This window comes from Macaca fascicularis, chromosome 3 (genome assembly GCF_037993035.2).
Source record: "Macaca fascicularis isolate 582-1 chromosome 3, T2T-MFA8v1.1".
NCBI classification, from domain to species: Eukaryota; Metazoa; Chordata; class Mammalia; order Primates; family Cercopithecidae; genus Macaca; species Macaca fascicularis.
In genome coordinates this window covers 13,009,998-13,030,873 of record NC_088377.1, presented here as the reverse complement: position 1 = coordinate 13,030,873, position 20,876 = coordinate 13,009,998, and the positions used below count along the sequence as shown (strand labels likewise).

The 20,876-nt window shown below is 44.0% G+C and overlaps 1 protein-coding gene across 1 annotated transcript; it reads right to left on the bottom strand.

Moving 5' to 3' along the window:
• Positions 1–4,794: 4,794 nt before the first annotated feature.
• On the bottom strand, positions 4,795–17,159 carry ATP5PO (ATP synthase peripheral stalk subunit OSCP). The gene is made up of 7 exons (XM_005548772.4): positions 17,101–17,159; positions 15,844–15,894; positions 13,980–14,090; positions 10,445–10,574; positions 8,674–8,786; positions 5,273–5,359; positions 4,795–4,979 (listed from the first exon to the last, which is right to left on the bottom strand). The coding sequence occupies exons 1-7, from the start codon at positions 17,134–17,136 to the stop codon at positions 4,866–4,868; spliced, it is 642 nt and encodes a 213-aa protein (XP_005548829.1). The 5' UTR covers positions 17,137–17,159; the 3' UTR covers positions 4,795–4,865.
• Between the last annotated feature and the right edge of the window lie 3,717 nt (positions 17,160–20,876).

The window sequence follows — 20,876 nt, the reverse complement described above, 5'->3', positions numbered from 1 at the left end:
AGGGGGCAACCCCAGGAGTCCAGCCTCCCCTGGCAGCCTGGAAATACTGCAGTAACGAAAAGAGCTGGTTTCTGGTGATCTGAATGCATTGTACTTGGGGGTGACACTGCTGGTGGAAGGTTGAGGGTCTGTGGTCTGAAAAGACATCTGAAGAATGTGTTAGGTTTTCAACATTTCTTTCAACAGGCTGTGTGCATCTTAACGCTGCCAACCAGCAACTGGAGCCCCTTTCCTGAGAGGCCCGAACCGGTACAGCTCCTGACTTCAGGAGTATGGGAAGCCATGATTTCTGGAAGCTTCCTGGAATCTATTGAGGTGTATGAATAATCTGCAAATCACTTAGAGGCACTGTCCATGTGGTTCATAACTGGCTTTATTCCCAAAGATGGAGCTGTTTAGAGGTTTCTTTGTTCAGGCACAGCCTTGGAAGGCCACCTAAGGCCTGCCAGCAGAGGAGATGAGTTCTGGTTCACTCACCCCAAACAGGCCCTGACTCTCCTTCCTTAGAACGATGCCCTCTGGCTGGGGTGGCAAGAGGGCTGTGAGTGGGAACAAGTCAGCCAGTCACTGTCCCTTGGGCCCTGGTTGTTTCAAAAAAGTCTGGGGCCAAGAAAAGCTAGAACATGGGGCCCTCCCTTCCCAGGAGTGCTAGCGAACCCTCCCAGATAGCCTTTGCCTGTTTGGAAAAGAATGTAATCCATCAGAACGTGAGCTCCTTGTGCTTCCAGTGACAAGTGGGCCACAGTGCTGGTGGCAAGTTGCTCCCCTCACAGCCCTGCCCAGGGGTAGGACCAGGCCTGCCCCTTGATGGATGTGCTGTTGATTGTAATATACTTCTGTTGCCAAATAATGGTACTGTTTAATTTTCCATAAAAGAGAGACTATATTGTCTGATATGTAATGTTCATGGAATTCTAAGAATTACTAGACACTATTATAAATTGTAGACTTATGTATTTGTCTAAGGGTTTGATGAAGCAGGGCCAAAACACTGTTTCTTCTTTTTTGTTTGGAAGAAGCTGAGGTTTGTTTTTGCTGTCTGAGTGTTCCTTTGGCAACTTATTATGTGTGAAATGTTAAATTTTATCCATTCAGATGATGGTAACTGAGACCTTTCTTTAAACCAGTAGCAACATCAGTACAAATTGCTGTTCCTGTGTATCTTGAACCTAAAAAGAACAATCTCTTCAAAAAAACAAAAACAAAAAACAACTCTTTGGTCATTTTGACCTGTGTGGTTTAAACTCAAATAGTTCATGAATAAAATGAGAAAAGTCAATCTGTTATAGTGGATTATTTTGGGTTCTTTCTGCTTCACTCTTTTCTGAGCGCACAGGAAGCTAAGAGCCCTGCAAATGGTGTCTCTTCCTCTTCCCACAGATAAGGTTGTAGCTGTGCAAGGAAAATTGTGCAGAAATAAACCTAGAAAACAAAACCAACCCACAACCCTTTCAACTCTCCTCTGGCTGTAGATAAATGTTAGCTAACACCAAGCAGAAATAGATTTCTCTGTACAAAGTCTTTGTGAGAAGAGGAGAAGTTCTGTGTTGTACAGCGTAAGAAATTCTGTGACTGGGGTTGAGGGGGCGGTGCAAAAAGCTGATTGTCTTATAAAGACACTCAGAAGGGTCACTGAATTTCCAGGAAGAAGTTTCTAACACACGTAACTCCACGTGTTCAGAACCTGGGTGATCTGTAATTCTGAGTTCTATAAAACCCAACACTGAATTTTATTAGATTGCTTCCTCCTGTTCTGGTTTTAAGGCCATTCCTACCTATTTCATCACTGATTTAACTGACTATAAATGAGTCCTTTACATTCTCTAGCTGGCTTGGACACTAGTTGAATTGTTACACAGCACAGTTTTTAAAAGTTGACCTACAGCAGTATGTCTTTGCCTTTTTAAAACTAGTATGCCCCATGTTTGAAAAACATAAAAATCTTATGCCCTTTTCTTGGTTGTTATTAGAAGTTTTAAAAATAAGTTAAGGCTGGACATGGTGGCTCACACCTGTAATCCCAGTGCTCTGGGAGGCTGAGGCGAGGATTGCTTGCATCCAGAAGTTCAAGACCAGCCTGAGCAACATAGTGAGACCTTGTCTCTACAAAAAATAAAAAACTAGCCAGGCATGGTGGCCCATGCTCATGGTCCCAGGTATTAGGGAGGCTGAGGCAGGAGGATCTCTTGAGTCCAGGAGGTCAAGGCTGCAGTTGAGCCATGATCAGGCCACGGCACTCCAGTCTGGGTGACAGAGTGAGACCCTGTTTTAAAAATAAAAGTTAAATGCCATTAAAAACACATGCAATAATTAACTTTCCCACACTATACCTAGTTCGCTCCAAGTCTGATGAGGGCCCCCTCACAGAGCCCAGAGTGGATGGAATCACTGGTAGAAAACATGTAATTAATACCTATTTAACCATGGTTAGTAGCCAGCATAATCAAGGGAATACTTTATTCTCAAATATTTAGTTTTTCTTCTCATTACAGAAGTAATACTTATTAATGCAGAAAATTCAGCAAGGAAAGAAAAACACAAAGGAAATAAAATCACTTAATGGAGATGTTCTACACAAAAATAAAGGTTACGTTTTGATGCACTTCACTTCTGTATTTTTTCTGTGTGCGTTTTAAATACTCTTGTACTATCTATTTATGAGACGGAGTCTCGCTTTTGTCACCCTGGCTGCACTCGGCCTCTTGTACTATTTAATAGCTAATATGCATCGAAAACACCCCATACACAAGGCACTGCAAAACGTTCACCTCGATTTAAAGAAAACATTGTGAAGAAAATCGTTGTAGGCTGGGTGTGGTGGCTTACGCCTATAATCCCAGCGCTTTGGGAGGCCGAGGCCAGTGATCGCTTGAGCCCAGGAGTTTAAAGCCAGCCTGAGCATCATGGCAAGACCCTGTCTCTACTATAAATACGAAAACCAGCAGGGTGTGGTCACACTGCCTGTAGTTTCAGCTACTTGGGAGGCTAAGGCGGAAGGATGGCTTGAGCCCAGGAGGTTGAGGCTGCAGTGAGCCATGGTCGTGCCCCTGCACTCCAGCCTCAATGATGGTGTGAGACTGTCTCAAAAAACAAATCATTGTACACAGATCTCTGGCTTCTCTCTGGTGACCTTGTAAGGCAACATAGGAAGCGCCTCATCATTCCCCGAGATTGTATGCGCTTGATCAACAGGAAGGTTGCTGAGTTTGACTTTGAAGGATCTGGGTATCAGCAGCGTGAGGCTCCGGCAAAGACGGTTTGTCCACTGGCAATCACGTGTCTGTAGAGCTGTGATTATGTGTATGACGCCACCTTGTGCAGATCTGGCCTCACTGCATGCAGGAGGCAGGCAGTGAGCTGGGGGGCCGGGGGGAACCTGGAGCGTGGTCGTGGTTAGGTTGCAAACTCAGCTGCAGAAGACAGAGCTCAATATCCCGTGGCTTTGGAGAGGGTCTATTTCTTCATCGTGTTTAACAGCCCAGGGGCAGCGGAAAGGCCTGGCAGGGTGGCTGTGCCCTTGGCATCACTTGCCATCTTGTCTGTATCTAGCCAGAGGGATGGACTAAGGATTGCTCACGAGGGCAGTCCAGGGAGGCACACATCACTTCCTCTCCTTTCCCATTTGCTAGAACTCAGCACCACGGTCAGGTGCTGCCAGAGGCTCAGGAATGTGGTCTCCAGCTGAGTAGCCCTAGGCCCACCTAAAAGGTGGCTGAATGGTCTTTGGGCCAACTAGCAGCCTCAGCACTCCTGGTTCCTGGAAAGGTTGAGGGGCCACGTGGTGTCTCCGCTGGTTGTCACATTAGGTGGTCATGTATTAAAAACTTTGCCAGGAGGAAGCCGGAGTTGAAGCCAAGCCTGAGTGCCAGGAGTGTCCTGTCACGTGGAGGGCATGCTGGTCCCAGTATGAGCACGTAGGGAGCAGCGCTGGGCCATGTCATTGCTCTGGAGAACTTCCTCGCTGCAATGGTCCTGCCTCTGCCCAACCAGGGGTAGTTCTGGGAAGGGAACTGGTTTGTTGGTCAAAAGCTCTTGGAGTTTGACCAAGGAACAGGCACCTGAGCGGGCTGTTGCCTGGGGAACTCTATTTTCTCTAGAAGCCCAAAAGGTAAAATGTAGGGGAAGAGCTGACCTGGGAACTGGTTTTGGTTAAAAGGTGAATTGGGAGCATCTTAGGGACAAAGTGGGAAGGGGCAGGGGACCTACCTAAGGTAACTTTTGTCCATTTGCTCCAGTAACGTGTTGGTGCATGGTGTTAGTTACATAGTGGTACAAACATGGGCTCTAGGGCCTGACAACCAGCTGTCCAGACAGGTGACTCTGAGCACATCTCCAGGGCCCCTCAATCTCTTTCCTCATTTGTAAAGTGGGGTGATGTCTGTCCCACCCATATGACAAGGCTGTTACGAAGCTTCAGATGTACATGAAATGGCCTTGAAAGCTACAGAGCAGCCTACAACTAGGTGTGTTCATGACAGGATGAAGGGCATTTTATTAGGAAGAGGTCTCCCTGGAGGACTATGGAGCAAACACAGATCCGACGATCTAGCAGGGACCAGGAGTTCTGAACAAGCCCTTAAAGACATGGGATTTTGGCAGGCAGGACCAGATAGACTTTGCCGAGTGACCATGTGTTAGATGCTGTGTCTAACCCATTAATTCCTAAATGTAATCTACTCAAACCAAATTCTCTAGGCCAAAAGGGCTTTTTGGCCTTTATACTCAGGGGATACCAAAAAAGGACATAAAAATGAAGCCTTCTACACTCCACTTTAAAAGACAGTGAACATAATATGACCTGTTCTGGAAGCTTTTTATTGTTGCTCCAAGTTTAAGAATTTTCACTGATGGCAGAAAACCAACACTTAGACAGCCTCCCGCATAGCCCTGCCCAGCTTCTGAATCTTGGTCTTGACAGACATGTCAACATACTTCTCTCCAATGCGCACAATCATTCCACCCATGATTGACGGATCAGTCTACAAAAGAAAATCGACGGCAAGTGTGAAAACGCACTCATCAAATGGGATATACACAAGTGTTCTGAAAGGCTCAATGTGCTACACAAATGTGAGAGGCTATAATTACACCTAGAAAAAGGCAAAAGTAAAACTGCACAGTCAGATCATCATTTACATTTAAAATAAAGACAAACTTTTAACTACAGAAAAATTAGTATAGAGTTAGATCTAATATTTCACTAGTACTTTCTGTAGCCATTTTAAGTTTAAAAGAACCTGAGGAAACATACCATAAATAATTTAAAACCCACCTTAGCCTCCAATTTCAATACTTGGCCTTGACTCAGGAAGCTCTTGAGGACAGTTTTTAATTCAGAGAGTGTGGCTTCTTCTAAAGGCTGAAAGGCAAAACCACCCTTTCAATTTAGATAAAGCAAAACAGAAACTTCCAGAGTTAAAAGACTCCAGGCCCACATCACCAAGACAGGCCTTGTGAGCGCCTCCCTTAGCCACCTGGGCCCATCATGGAGCTGCTCTGCAGCGTTCACTCCTTGTTCGCGCTGGAGGTTCAGGGAGCACAGGAAGGCCCTGCCTCACAGCATCACCTGGGCAGCTCCCACTCGGTCATTCATGGACTGCCTATAAATGCCACTTCCTCCCTGCCTCTGCTCTGTGTGCTAGCAGTACAACCTGGAATTAACAAGGAAAGGCCCTCAAGTTTCTAATGCCTGAAGACACAGCCCCACCAATGCAGGAGGACGCAGGCCCCTCCTGGGGCAGCCCTGGGGTCACAACATGCACCTATCATGTCCTTGGGTGAAAAGTTGCCATTTTAACCTGGTTTTACATCTTCATGTTTCCCTAGCTCTGCTGGCTGTTCATCTCCCCGCATCCACAGCTACCTGGAACTCTGGCAGGCCACTCCACTCTCTGAACCCCAGTGAGAGAACCTGGAGCAGCTGGCTTTTTCTGAAGTCAGCTCAGCTCCATAATCTACTTTAGAGCAAGCACCTCAAATATGCAGACTGCACTCTCCTCTCGGCCCCAACTCTTAATCCTGGTTAGTTATAATGTTAAAGTGTTAAGTGTTATAATGGTGAAAATGAAAAAGGCTATTAAAGCAAAGGCCTTTTTTTTGAGACCGAGTCTCGCTCTGTCACCCAGGCTGGAGTACAGTGGCGAGATCTCACCTCACTGCAGCCTCCGCCTCCCAGGTTCAAGCAATTCTCCTGCCTCAGCTTCCCAAGTAGCTGGAATTATAGGCGCGTGCCACCACACCCGGCTAATTTTTGTATTTTGAGTAGAGACGGGGTTTTACCATGTTGGTCAGGCTGGTCTCGAACTCCTGGCCTCAAGTGATCCACCCGCTTCAGTCTCCCAAAATGCTGGGGTTACAAGCGTGAGCCACCACACCCTGCTGCAAAGGCCTTTTTTCACTTGTCATAAATCGTACCTCCCTAGCCCCTCCTCCAAGAGCCTAAAAAAATTTAGCAAAAAAATTTGTCTTTGTAAAGATCTGACAATATCCTTTTTTGGGGGTAGGGGGTGGTGCTGTTGGCCACAGTCTATTCTTATTCAAAACATTATTTACTGAGACTAAAAGGTTACAGAATTCTGAAATATACATACCCTCCACTGAGACGTGTACAAACTGCCAGGTGCCTGTCTATGCCAGACATTTCATACCTACTATCTCCCTTCATGTGGGCAGCCCTGCAAGGCCAGTGGTTATTATTCCCATTTTACATATGAGGGAACTGAGGATCAGAGTGGTTAAGAAACTCACCTAAGGTCACATCAGCAAGTGAAGACTAGTCCCAATATTTAAAACCAGTCTGTGTATTTCTAAAGCCTGTGCTCTTAGTCATTCATCAAGATAATGTTTTTCAAACAGTACAGACTCACGGACCCAGTAGTATCAACATCAAAAGCATTAGTAACAGTTGGTTCTAAAATCTTTTGCAAAAGTAAGTATCCTTTAAAAGAAAATCATGTCCTTGTGGTTGGGCACGGTGGCTCACACCTGTGGCCCCAGGACTTTGGGAGGCCAAGGCGGGTGGCTTGCCTGAGGTCAGGAGTTCAAGACCAGCCTGGTCAACATGGTGAAACCCCGTCTCTACTAAAAATACAAAGAGTTAGCCGGGTGTGGTAGCAGGTGTCATAATCCCAGCTACTTGGGAGGCTGAGGCAGGAGAATTGCTTGAACCTGGGAGGCAGAGGTTGCAGTGAGCTGAGATTGTGCCACTGCACTCCAGCCCGGGTGCCAGAGTGAGACTCAGTCTCAAAAAAAAAGAAAGAAAAAGAAAGGAAGAAAAGAAAAGAAAAGAAAATCATGTCCTTGTATTCACTGAAGAATGCCCTGCACCAGTGCTTCATGATGGGTGACTGGGGGGCAGATGAATCTCTAATCTGCGCCACACTGTTAGGGATAACCGGTGCAGCCACAGAGGGCTCCCTGCCTATGTCTGGGCTGTAATGATTTGCAACCAGGCACATGTTTTGTGGGCACCAACTACTGAACTACAAATGTGCAAATAAGTATGATGTGCTGGGATGCCTCTCCTTGAATCTGTGCTAACTAGAAGGTCAGACTGTCCTTTAAACACTTAGAACTATTAATCTGGATGAGGTCAGGTGCTACAAATTCCAAGTAAATCTACCACACTCTCCTGTTTTCCTGTAGAGTGAGCTACATTACATTTGACTGAGTTACATAGGGAAGAAAATATGTATTTAAGACAATAACAAAATTAATTCTATGGAGGCAATGAAGTGTAGTAAAAGGAATATGGATTTCCAAGAGGCCTTGAGGCCTGTGTTCAAATTCTAGTCCCACCTCCTATGACTTTGGGCAAGTGACTGCATTTCCCTGCATTCGGCTTCCTCATCTGTAAAATGAGGATAATTATACTTCTATCTCACATGAATCTTTTGATACTGAATAAAATAATAAAGTACTCAGCATATAGTAGGGTTCAATAAATGGTAGCTAATTATAGCCCACTCTATATAAGATACAAAGGCCCACCCATTCTACTCCTTCCCATTCACCACCACAAAAGATGAAAGGTTTGCAACTCTAGTTTCAGGCCAGGTGTGGTAGCTTACACCTTTATTCCCAGCACTTTAGGAGGCCGAGGCAGGTGAGTCACTTGAGCCCAGAAGTTCAAGACAAGCCTGGAGAACACGGTAAAACCCCCACCTCTACAAAAAATACAAAAAAATTAGCTGGGTGTGGTGGGGGTGCACTGTAGTCCCAGCTACCCAGGAGGATGAGGCAGGAGGATCACCTGAGCCCAGAAGGTTGAGGCTGCAGAAGTGTGATCACGTCACTGCACTCCAGCCTGGGTGACAAAGTGAGACTGTCTCAAAAAAAACTCTAGAACTCTAGTTTCAGTAAACTACTTCAAGCGGCATTTATAATATAATTCAAACATATAATGGAGTCTAAACCACTCTTTTCTAACACAGTTTGATGTACTTTACATTTAACCCAGGCCTTATGAATAAATCACTGGTTACAGAAGCACTAATAAGATACATGCTGGCTTTTCCAAAGCAAAGGGTCACAGAAGCTGATATAAAAATGAAACAAACATCCCAGGTGACAAGTGACCTTTCCCCATTTCTTGATTTTACTGTTTTTTCCTTCTTCCTGCAAAAGGTGGCGCATGTAATATCAAGGCAAACACAGCAGCAACCCATTACTTACAGATGCAGTGGTCACCGTGCAAGGCACCTCTCCGCGATGGACACTCATCATGGTAGAAAAGGCAGAAACGACTCCCTGGGCATTGCTTAAGCGACCATTTTCCGCAAGCAAATCTGGCAGAGTGAAGGTGTCTCAGTAACACGAAACTCACCTGAACAAGTTATTCATGAAGCCGTATACTCAACCCAAAAAACAAACTTAGATGTGTGGCCTTAAAACACCATATTCAGGGGTGCATGCCTATAATCCCAACTACTGGAGGCTGAGGCGCAAAGATTGCTTGAGGCCATGAGTTCAAGACCAGCCAACATAGCGAGATCCCAACTCTACAAAAAAACGTTAGGGCTTGGTGGTGCATGTCTAGAGTCCCAGCTATTCAGGAGGATGAGGCAGGAAGATTGCTTGAGCCTAGGAGTTTAAGGCTGCAGTGTGCTATGATTGTCTTACTGCACCCCAGCCTGGGTGACAGAGTAAGATCTTGTCTCTTAAAATCACAATATATTCAATGTCCTTTAAGAATATGAATGGAGGCTGAGTGCAGTGGCTCACGCCTATAATCCTAGCACTTTGGGAGGCCGAGGTGGGCAGACAGCTTGCGTCCAGGATTTTGAGACCAGCCTGGGTAACATGGTGAAACCCCGTCTCTACCAAAAAAAAAAAAAAAAAAAAAACCTCAAAAGTTAGCTGGGCATGGTGGGGCATGCTTGTAGTTCCAGCTACTCAGGAGGCTGAGGAAGAAGGATCACTTAAGCTCAGGTGGCAGAGGCTGCAGTGAGCCGAGACTGTGCCACTGCACTCCAGCTTTGGTGACAGAAAGAGACACCCAGTCTCAAAAAAAAAGAATGAAGATACAACTTGTTATTTAAAATGCATATTCGATTTTGTTTTTTTAAATAGACTGTACTGACAAGGATTTAAATTAGTAGGTATGGGGGGTTCTCACCCATACAGGTCTGCAACAGACCTCTTGTACTGAGCTTGCAATCTGATTTTCATATTTACGTTACAGATTATACGTTTGGCTACAAATTCAAAGATGATACCGTAAACACACTTTCTTTGCAATTTTTATTTTGAGCTGGCTATGACGATCTGAAAAGCAATCCAGGCCTCATGGTGGCTCACGCCTGTAATCCCAACACTTTGGGAAGCCAAGGTAGGCAGATGGCTTGAGCCCAGGAGTTCAAGACCAGGCTGGGCAACATGGAGAAACCCCATCTCTACAAAAAATACAAAAAATTAGCTGGGTGTGGTGGCATGCACCTGTATTCCCAGCTACTAGGGAGGCTGAGGTGGGAGGAGCACCTGAGTCTGGGAGGTTGAGGGTGCAGTGAGCTGAGATCGTGCCACTGTACTCCAGCCTGAGTGACAGAGTAAGACTCTGTCTCAATGAAGAAAAAAAAGAAAAAAGAGAGAAAAGCAGTCCAAATGTACCCAAGAATGCAAATGTCTCCAAGGATCAAGGTATACCCACAGGCCACAAACCATTTTCTTGGTAGGTATCATATTGGCTGCCTCCACAGTTGAAACTACTGACTATGCAATTAGACACGCTTAGGTCCTAGCATCCTTTAGACAGTGCTCCTCACACTTTAATATGCAAACAATTCACTTAGGGAGCTGCTTAAGATGCAGACTCTGATTCAGCAGGTGAGGCCTGAGATTCTTCACTGCCAACAGGCTCCCAGGTGATGCTGATGCCCATGGTCCATGGACCACATTTCCAGTCACGGTTTTAAGACACCTCAAATGAAAAAGTTCTAATACTCACTGATCAGGTTGGTGGTGAGGGGAGAGAACCTCTCTTTTGCTGTGATGTCATTTAGGCTTTTCACTTTAATAGAACGCTTCACATAGGGATTCAAAACAGAAGCAGCCACTTTGGGTTCCTTCAGGATTTGCTGAAAGTGTAAAAAAAAATTTCTTAAATTTTTTAGAGCACAAATGAAGGATGTGCCATGCACACACTTTCTTCTTTTTTGGAGACAAAGTCTTGCTCTGTCGCCTAGGCTGGAGTGCAGTGGCACAATCTTGGCTCACGCAACCTCTGCATCCTGGGTTCAAGCGATTCTCCTGCCTCAGCCTCCCAGATAGCTGGGATTACAGGTGTGCGCCACCATGTCTGACTAATTTTTGTATTTTTAGTAGAAAAGGGGTTTTGCCATGTTGGCCAGGCTGGTCTTAAACTCCTGACCTCAAGTGATCCACCCACCTCGGCCTCCCAAAGTGCTGCGATTACAGGCATGAGCCACTGTGCCTGGCCATACACACACTTTCTTATGAATTAAGTATTTTATGAATTAAATTAGCACTGCCAAAGAACTTATGACAAAAATATTATAATCAAACAATTTTCTGACGGCCTTTCAGAATACACTGCACTGCACCAGGATTTTATATAGGATAGAATGATGTTCCTCAAAAAAATTTAAAAATACTGTATGAAATTTCTTAAATTTATTTTTGCTTTTCAAGAAAGATTATAAAACACTAAGCAGCCAAACTTCACTTGACTGCATATTTTAATGTATTTAAGAGTATTAGTCTGGCTTTTCTAGCAGTGCTATTTCTAAAGTGCAGACCTCAAAACTGTGCTCTGACTGCAGAGGCCTCCTCACTGCTCCCTTGGAGGGGTCCTGCCTCTTACAGTGTCCAGGGAACCCAGCAGATTCTGCGAGACCTCTGGTGCTGCCAGAGCAGCCAGACCCAAAGAGTCTGGGAGACAGAGTGGACAAAAAACGGGAGCACAACCATCATGGGAAACGACCTTCTTCTCATTTTGTTATATCACAAATATCTGCATTCAGTGACCAAGTGCAGCTTCCAGCATGTTGCTCCAGAGTTCCAACAAACCAACAATGGCAGCTTCCAGTCAAGCACCTTCAGTTAACACACCTCTCTATGCCTCAATTACTCTCCTAGCACCTCCTCCCAGGCTCCTGGCCAGAATCCTGTCTCTGATCCAGGATACTGGTCAGATACTATCATCCAATGCTAACATTTCCACTTGAGTGACCCCACAGAAATGACATTTTTCCATAAAAAATGCAGGCATACACAGATTGAAAGCATTCTGGAATTTGGGTTACCTAGTTTTTCATGTTTATCTGTGTCTCCTGCATCATCCAGAGGACAGTGAGTATGATGCTTGCATTATCCTTCCCTCTTAATGCCAAAACTCTGCTAATATTCAGAGTGTCTTCAGATAATTGCCTCCCTTTTTCTCCATGTCTTGACTGACTTCCAGGCTTTAGACAAACTCCATTCTAATGCCCACAATCCAAGTCATTCTCTCCATTGTAAACACGATTGTTTCTGTTTAAAATGGGCATAACTGACAAGTAGCAGACAATAACCATCACCTCCAAAAACGCCTGTGTGAGACCCCGTCTGTTCCTGCATGCCCTTCCTCCAAATGTCTCCAACAACAGGGCTGGGTTCCTGGGCTCTGTGAGAATCATTAAGAGTTTATCACACCAGCTAAGACCTTAAGCATTATCTGCAGAGGTAAATGGATCAAGGAAGGAATATGGAGCTAAAATTATTCTGCCTGTTAAGACGGAAGTTCCAACAGAAGCTCAAGTGAAAAATGAATAAAACATAAACAGTACAGAACAGTAATACTTATAGACTATACACACGATGATTAATATAGAACATAAGAATTATTATTCTATACAACTGGCCTATGAACTGTTTTTCCTAAACAATAAAAACTTACAGACATATGAATTAAGGAATGAAGAATCTTTTTTTTGTTTTTGAGACAGAGTCTTGTTCTGTTACCCAGGCTGGAGTACAATGGCATGATCTCGGCTCACTGCAAGCTCCGCCTCCCGGGTTCACGCCATTCTCCTGCCTCAGCCTCCCCAGCAGCTGGGACTACAGGCACATGCCGCCATGCCGGGCTTTTTTGTATTTTTAGTAGAGATGGGGTTTCACCATGTTAGCCAGGATGGTCTCGATCTCCTGACCTCATGATCTACCCGTCTCGGCCTCCCAAAGTGTTGGGATTACAGGTGTAAGCCACTGCGCCCGGCCAAGGAATGAAGAATCTTAAAATCAAGAAAGAACAAAACTTCCTCCGAAGAGGCTATATACCAGACTGCGTCTCCTTCACCTTTTTTAATGCAGACCTTACTGCCAGTGGTAGCAGCCAGAAAATCAAAGAAAGAAGCAACAGAATGTGTAGAAACTTGTTAACTAGAAAATTCAGTGAAAATGAAAGCAGACATTCTCCTATTGAGTTACAATGTAGGCTTCTGTTAATACGGTTTATTTATTCTGCTTTTCATGTTTAAAAAAAAGTTACAAACATCCTGCAGCGGCCTCACAGTCTTTGCCTGTCAGTCCTCTATTACCCCTGGGAAGCCCATACCCCTTTACTAACTCTGCTGCCCAGCGTGCCCCAGCCTGTCATTCTTCTGTCACATTTTGGGAACAAAATAACAATGAAAAGGTCTACATGGTTACTTCTGGGGTTCTGACAATTGCAAAGCATCTCTACCAAATGAAAACAACCTGTAAGACATGTCTGAGCCTCCTCTGATTCTACAAGCATAGAATATGGCAATTAAAACCCGAGGCAAAGGTTTTATGAAAACAAATTCTCCGTAAAACCCAATCACAATATATTCTAAAGACCTAGCCCAGAAGCATATAATCTTTTTTTTTTTTTTTTTTTTTTTTTTTTTGAGATAGTCTTGCACCATCACCCAGGCTGGAGTGCAATGGTGCGATCTCAGCTCACTGCAGCCTCGGCCTCCCAGGTTCAAGCAATTCTCCCGCCTCAGCCTCCAGAGTAGCTGGGATTACAGGTGTTCACCACCATGCCCCGCCAATTTTTTGTAGTTTTTAGTAGAGATGGGGTTTCACTATGTTGGCCAGGCTGGTCTCAAACTCATGAACTCCTGATCCACCTGCCTCGGCCTCCCAAAGTACTGGGATTATAGGTGTGAGCACCGTGCCCAGTTATAAGTATAGATTTTTAAAGGTAGCTTTTAAATTCTCCACTGAAATAGCAATTTTCCTAAATTATCATCTATTTTAATTTTACATTTCTATCTTTTCTTAGCCCCAAATCTTGGTTCCTAATATTAATATCCTTATATGTATCTGTTTGTTCTTTTTATATGTTTTATAATAACAAAAACCCAACATTATCACTAAAAACGTGTTTACAGAAAATGGCTTTTTCCCAGTTCTTTTTCTTGGAGGATACACCTCATTAGGAATGCAGTCAACCAACCAAAGGAAAAAATATACAAACAGGAACTTAATATATAATGAATAGGAAAGCTACTTACTGCTACTCTCAACAACTCCTTTTCTACTTGCTCCAACTTATTCTGTTTTGATGCAGCAGAATAAAGAGCCGTGGCATAGCGACCTTCAATACCGTATACCTGAACAGGAGGCTTTAAAGAAAAGGTGAAATAGGAGAGGAAGCAAAAAGGAAAATCAGTTAATAGTATACTGTCAAGAGCAGAATTTAAAATTTATATTTTAAAAAATATATCGTTTTAACACAAAACAGTTTAAATGTGTCACCCAAGAGCTGCCCTAAATGGCAATTTGCAAGTAAATTAGGGATGTTTCCTTGGTCAGGTCACTCAAATCTTTAAGCCTCCAATTCCTCATCTGTAAAATGAGGGGCTTAGTAAGCAGGGTCTAAAGTCCCTTCCAGGTTTACCTACCTTTATCAATTACTTGTACTTTAATTTTGAGATGAGCTTATGTTTCCTTTAAACTCAGTAACTATTTAGTTTCAAGTATGGGACGTTGTGAACACTGATAGACAGTTTCGAGTATGTTAGAGCTAGGAAAACAGGTGTTTATGAAACACACAAATATACTTTTATACATTTCATACTGACACTATACATTTTCCCTTACATAGCCTCCCTATCGATGTTCAATTTAACAGAGCCCTTTGGCAGTTCACAAAAAACCTGATGCTTGAATTATTTTTCACAGTAAACTACAGACTTTTCTTCTACCATCAGTGTGTAACTACACGTTCTTAGTGGTGCTGTATGGCTGTAGTGGGAAAGCTCAAGCCTGGATGAGAAAGATTTAGTTCCAGTCCAGCTCTAGGACTAAGCTGAGTAACCTCAGGTACATTTTCCCAGGGCTTCAGCTTCCCCTTTTGTAAAACGGGAAGACCAGTTACTCCTGAACACTGTTATGAGGTTTTTAAGCTCTCACATGAAGGACAAAATGATTTTGATCATTTGACTTGAGATTTGGGGCTGGTAATGAGGACAGGACATGATAATTATTTTCCTAAATCCCACCTGATGTGGGTTCATTAAGGACATAGGCTGGTATTATGATCTTTCCTTTACGAAATTTTTCCAAGGGGAGGACTGGCTCACTGTTGATTTGGTGGGGAAAAGTGTGGGTAGGATAGTTGACCCAGCACATCTTAGAAAAGTTCCTGCTTCCTGACAGTTGATTCAATTCTCGATCACAAAGGAACTTTCTTTAATCAAATAAAGAATTTCAAAATAACCTACAGAAATGGAGTCAGACTTCATGTTCCAACAGGGTTGTTACCAGCTGTTAGTCATGTATCATTTGTGGGGGCCTTCTGGGGAACTTCATTTATTATGTGTCACTGATAGTCCTCTTTATCCGGGGTCAACTGGACTACTTCCGGTTTGAAAAGAAAGGGATGGGCAACTCTCTGAAATAGTGAGCCTTCTTTCTCTCCTAGTGGAGAGAAAGAGTGTGAAGAGTATGAATATTCCTAACCAGAATGGAACATAGAGAATTGCAACAGAATTGCATTAGAAACCAAGGTACCTTGATTTTAATATCAACTCCTGTAATAATTTCCTGTGATAACTTGGGCATGTCATTTTGTTAAACCTGTTTCTTTCATTAAAAAATAAGTAAATGTTAGCTTCCCTATTTTAGAGGGTTAATGGAAAAACAAATGATCGAAAAAAAAGTTTTCATATTTAAAGATTATGCATGGGCCTGTCACAAAGCAAGTATTCAACACCATTCCTTTCCACACCCTACGCACACATCACATTTTGGGAACCACAAGTCGTGCAGAAAGGTTTAGATAGTAACTACACAAAAATCCACGTCCTAACTGTACTGCTGTTTGACTAACACTTTCACGTGCTTATCATTACAGAAGAATATAAATTAACATACCCTCACAAGCTTGGCAAACGGTCTGACCACAGAGGTACTGAAACATCGCACCTTGAAGCAATAAAGGAAAATAGATCAAACAAGATTACTCGAAGGATTTCTGCACGTAACTCAGTAACAACATCAACAACAAATTTTTAATGACCTTGAAAGCATTAGTTTTGTCTCTTTGTATCTTCACATGTTACATGAGGATGAGCTACTTATTATTACTAAGGAGTAAACTTACCCAACGAGGATTATCCCAAGTTGCTTGGGAAATCACCTTCTCACTAACCTCCTAGCTCGCTAGGAATGGACCGAGGCTAGCACACCCGTATGACAGAGAAAACACTAACTTCCAAGGAGTGCACGTTTCAAAAATATTTAACCAAAATTCTGGCGTTCCTATTACCACACCCTTGAGCAGATCATTTGCAACAGATGTACCCTTCTCGGAATCCAAATGCTATCTGAAAATAAAGATGAATTTTTTGAGTACTGCCGCAGAGTTTGATCTGACAAGAGGCCCTACCTCTGCGAGACAGTCTTACAGTTTAAAAATCACCTGCAAGCGCACAGGTCACAGATCACAGGTCACCTTCAAATACTTCCAGCTATGGAATGTGTTTTATCCAAACTGCTTGTGAGGATTAAGACTTTGTAATGCTTATGTAAAAATTACCTAAGATGCCAGGAAGGGGTCATGATATGTAAAGCACCATGGTGATATTCAGTACAAAGAGCATACAATTTTTTCAAACTCCATCTTCTGGGTGATTCTGTGGGTTCAAATCTCAATTCTACCACTTACTGGCTGAGCAGTCAAAGACTCATTTAAACTTTTCGGCCTCATTTCATTTATAAAACTGTGAAATGTGTTTTACAAATATTCCTTAGCATTACTAGTAAGTGATCTCTGACAGGTTTTACCACAATGGCAAAGGAAGCTGATTTGGAGGCTAGGCCATGCCCCTTCCCCGGAATTCAGCAAACGGCAGACCCCCTCTCCTGCGCCCCTCAGGCTAGCAGCTTCTTGGGGCTGTGCTCGGAGGATGCCAAGGTCACGGCACGCACAGCCCCGCGCCTTCCGCCCCGTAGGCATCCCGGGGGACAAACGCTGGGTCGTCCTGAGTCGCTCCCACTCGCCGGGTCCCATAACCTTGGAAGACTGCCAGACTTCCCCAACCGAAGCATCGCACCCTGGTGCTCGGGGTTGGGTACCGGTCACCCCAGCAGGGATCCTACCACTGGCTCTCAGGATCATGTTTCTCTCACCTGCCGGGAGAGACCGGACACTCCTGGGGCGGCCATCTTCTCCCGGGCGGCTGTAGGTCAAACCCGAGTGGGAAGAGAGAGGCGCGCAAGAGCGCACGCGCACGTTAGCGTAACCGCTAGGTTCTCTGGGAAGTGTAGGCGTAGGGCGTCAGGCCGCAGGCGCAAAGACCTCCCTCCGGCTGGGAGTTGTAGTTCTTAGCAGTGGTAAGGGCTGGACCCTTGCGGTGAAGCCAGAGGGCTTTAACTGCACGTGAAAATGAAATCATTGTTACTGGCCAAGCGGCCCTCACTGTAGAATGGATTTGCTGTTCCCAGTTTTAAAATTTACATTTAGATAAATATAGTGGTATTTGTTCCATTTCACAGTTATTACCAGTGTCACTGGATTCTTGACTCTTCCTTCCCAGCATGCTAAAGCCTGAATCAATGGCTTTTTTTCACGTTGCACACAAAGACAAAACCAAACCAAAACAAAAAGCCCCCAGGAGCCTTGCAGCTCCAGGAGCGGACACCACGTCCCTCTTACCTGGGCCATGACTACCCATTGTTAAATAAAAAATTATTCAATGATGCTTGTTAAAGCATGGTAAGGAAGACTTTATTCAGGACCATAGCGATGGGTATAGGACCAGTGCAACCGGGTCTGGGAGTGGGCGGAGAGATTGGGCTCAGCTCCGAAAGCAGCACGGACAAATGGGAATTTATGGCCAAGGAGCAGTGTGGGGGTCAGTGGATAGAAAATTACTAAGAGGAAACTGGGGTAAGGGGGATTCTGGCTAAAATGACCTAGAGGAATCTTGTAGAAGACAGGTCAGGGTGATCAGACATCACCTGGGGGATGGTGAAGGATGGGGACCCTGATCAAATATCAAAGATGATCGGTTATCGAAGATTGGGGCTTCTGGCTAAACTGACTTAGCAGTTTGGCTAAAACTGGATTTTACAAGGAGGTGTATAGATAGGCCTCCGAGAAGGTTCAGAAGCCTCACTGAAGTTTGGCCAAGCAAAAGCAAAGAATCTCTGTGGCCCTCCATTCCCCTCCCCTCTCACCCATCTCACCTGAGTATAGAACTGAGCTGTTGGTGTGTGAGGGCAGGTGGGATTCTGATACCTAGATTCTTGATTATGGCTAGGGCAGAGTGGCTAGCCGAGCATCAGGCCTAAAGTAGGAGAACGTGGGTTTGAACAAATTTGATATTGAAACTGAGAACTGGATACTAGCCTTGGATATAGTTTCTCTTCATCCATAAAAACAACCTATCTTCAACCCATTCTCTCTAAATAGAACTCAGTCGAATTTTCTCGTCTGTTGGAGAAGAGACTGGCTGGCAGAGCAAGGGTCAGTATTCCTGTTTATAATAGTGGGGGTTCTGTAATCAACTTAAAAGAAAAGTACTCTGCTCAGATGTATTATAGAAACACGTTAATTCATTATTTTTCACTTTTAGAGAGTAGTTTTCTCATTATTACAATTTTTTTTTTTTTTTTTTGAGACAGGGTCTCACTTTGTCACCCAGGCTGTAGTGCAGTGGCATGATCTCAACTCACTACAACCTCTGCCTCCTGGGTTCAAGTGGTTCTCCTGCCTCAGCCTCCCGAGTAGCTGGGACTGCAGGTGTACACAACCACATCTGGCTAATTTTTCTCTTTTTAGTAGAGATGGGGTTTTGCCATGTTGGCCAGGCTGGTCTCGAACTCCTGACCTCAAGTGATCCGCCTGCCTTGGCTTCCCAAAGTGCTGGGATTAGAGGTGTGAGCCACCACACCCAACTCCCTAAAAACTTTTTAAAATGTAGAGAAAGATAAAGATGTAATTGTCCTCTTTTCTTCCACTCAGAGGCAATTGTTGTAAGTATTTTGGTGTCTTGTTTCTCAACATTTGTTTAGGCTGTGGCCTGAACTACCCTGGCCTGAATCCCAATCAGTTCCTTGGCCCAGTTATATAACTTCTCTGTGCTTCAGTTTTCTTATCTATAAACTGGGTATTATAATAGTATCTGCCTATAGGTCATTAGGAGAAATAAAAAAGTATATATGTAAAGTGCTTAGAACAATTGCCTGACAGAGTAGTACTCATTAATTTGGTCTTTTTTTTTTTTTTTGAGACAATGCCTTGCTCTGTCACCGAGGCTGGAGTGCAGTTGTGTGATCACGACTCACTGCAACCTTGACCTCCTAGGTTCAAGCAATCCTTCCACATTAGCCTCCCCAGTAGTTGGGCCTACAGACACATGCTACCAAGCCTGGCTAATAAAATTTTTTTTTTTTTTTTAGAGATGAGGGTCTCACTATGTTGCCCAGGCTTGTCTCCAACTCCTGGGCTCAAGCAGTCTTCCCACCTCAGCTTCTCAAGTAGCTGGGATTACAAGTGCATGCCACCACACCTGGTTATGTTAGTTCTTTATTTTGTTTGCTTTTGTTATACATACAGATTAACAATCTTTATACAACTTGGTATTTTGCCTTTTTCTTTAATGCAAGAAAGAAAAGGATGCAAAATTACATATGAGTTATGCATTCATGCTTATAATATAAGCCTATTTCCAAATTATAAAAGTTTCTAAGTATCATTTTAATGGCTGCAGGTAGTCCATCCAGTGAATATTCTGCAACTTGATTATTCTATGATTTTTGAACATAATTCAAATGGTTTCCTTTTTTTTTTTTTTTTGCCATTTTAAACAATACCGAATCTCCTAAGCATATTTAGACATAAATTTCTTTTCTTTCTTTCTTTCTTTTTTTTTTTTTTGAGATGGACTTTCGCTCTTGTTGCCCAGGCTGGAGTGCAATGGTGTGATCTCAGCTCACTGCAAACTCTGCCTCCTGGGTTCAAACAATTCTTCTGCCTCAGCCTCCCAAGTAGCTGGGATTACAGGCGTGTGCCACCACACCCGGCTAATTTTTTTGTATTTTTAGTAGAGACGGGGTTTCACCATATTGGCCAGGTTGGTCTCGAACTCCTGACCTCAGGTGATCCACCCGCCTTGGCCTCCCGAAGTGCTGGGATTACAGGCATGAGCCACCGCGCTCAGCCTTCTTTTTTTTTTTTTCTTTGAGAGATGGTGTCAGCTATGTTGCTCTGGAATACAGTGGCTCTTCACAGGCATGATTCCCACTAATGATCGGCAGGGGAGTTTTATTTTATTTTTATTTTCATTTATTGATTTATTTATTTTTTGAGACGGAGTCTCATTCTGTCTCCCCCGCTGGAGTGCAGTGGCCCAATTTCAACTCACTGCAACCTCTGCCTCCGCGGTTCAAGCTATTCTCCTACCTCAGCCTCTAGAGTAGCTGGGATTACAAGTGTGTGCCACCACACCCAGCTAGTTTTTGTATTTTTAGTAGAGATGAGGTTTTGCCATGTTGGCCAGGCTGGTCTTGAACTCTTGACCTCAGGTGATCTGCCCGCCTGGGCCTCCCAAAGTGCTGGGATTACAGGCATGCGCTACCATGCCCGGCCTAAAAATGGTAGTTTTGACCTACTCTGTTTCTGGCTTGGCTGGTTCACCCCCCTTAGGCAACCTTGTGGTCCCCTGCTCCTTGGAGGTCACCATATTGATGCTGAATTTAGTATAGACACCTGACCGGCATAGTGCACCACAGCTGAGAGCTCCTGGACTAAAGCGGTCCTCCTACCTCAGCCTCCCAAGTAGCTGGGACTACAGGTGCACACCACCACGCCCGGTCATTTTTTTTTTTTTTCATATTTAGGAAAATTTCCAAATAGATTTCCAGAATTTACACAACTTGGTGAGAGAATGTGAGTACTTTAA

Bases quoted from the DNA above. Each gene is read 5' to 3' on its own strand.
- ATP5PO (XM_005548772.4), bottom strand. From the start codon at position 17,136: ATGGCCGCCCCAGGAGTGTCCGGTCTCTCCCGGCAG. The intron at 10,575-13,979 runs GTAAGTAGCTTT...TTACACTTTCAG, and splicing joins AGGAGTTGTTGAGAGTAGCA to CAAATCCTGAAGGAACCCAA. The intron at 8,787-10,444 runs GTGAGTATTAGA...TCACTCTGCCAG, and splicing joins CCTCACCACCAACCTGATCA to ATTTGCTTGCGGAAAATGGT.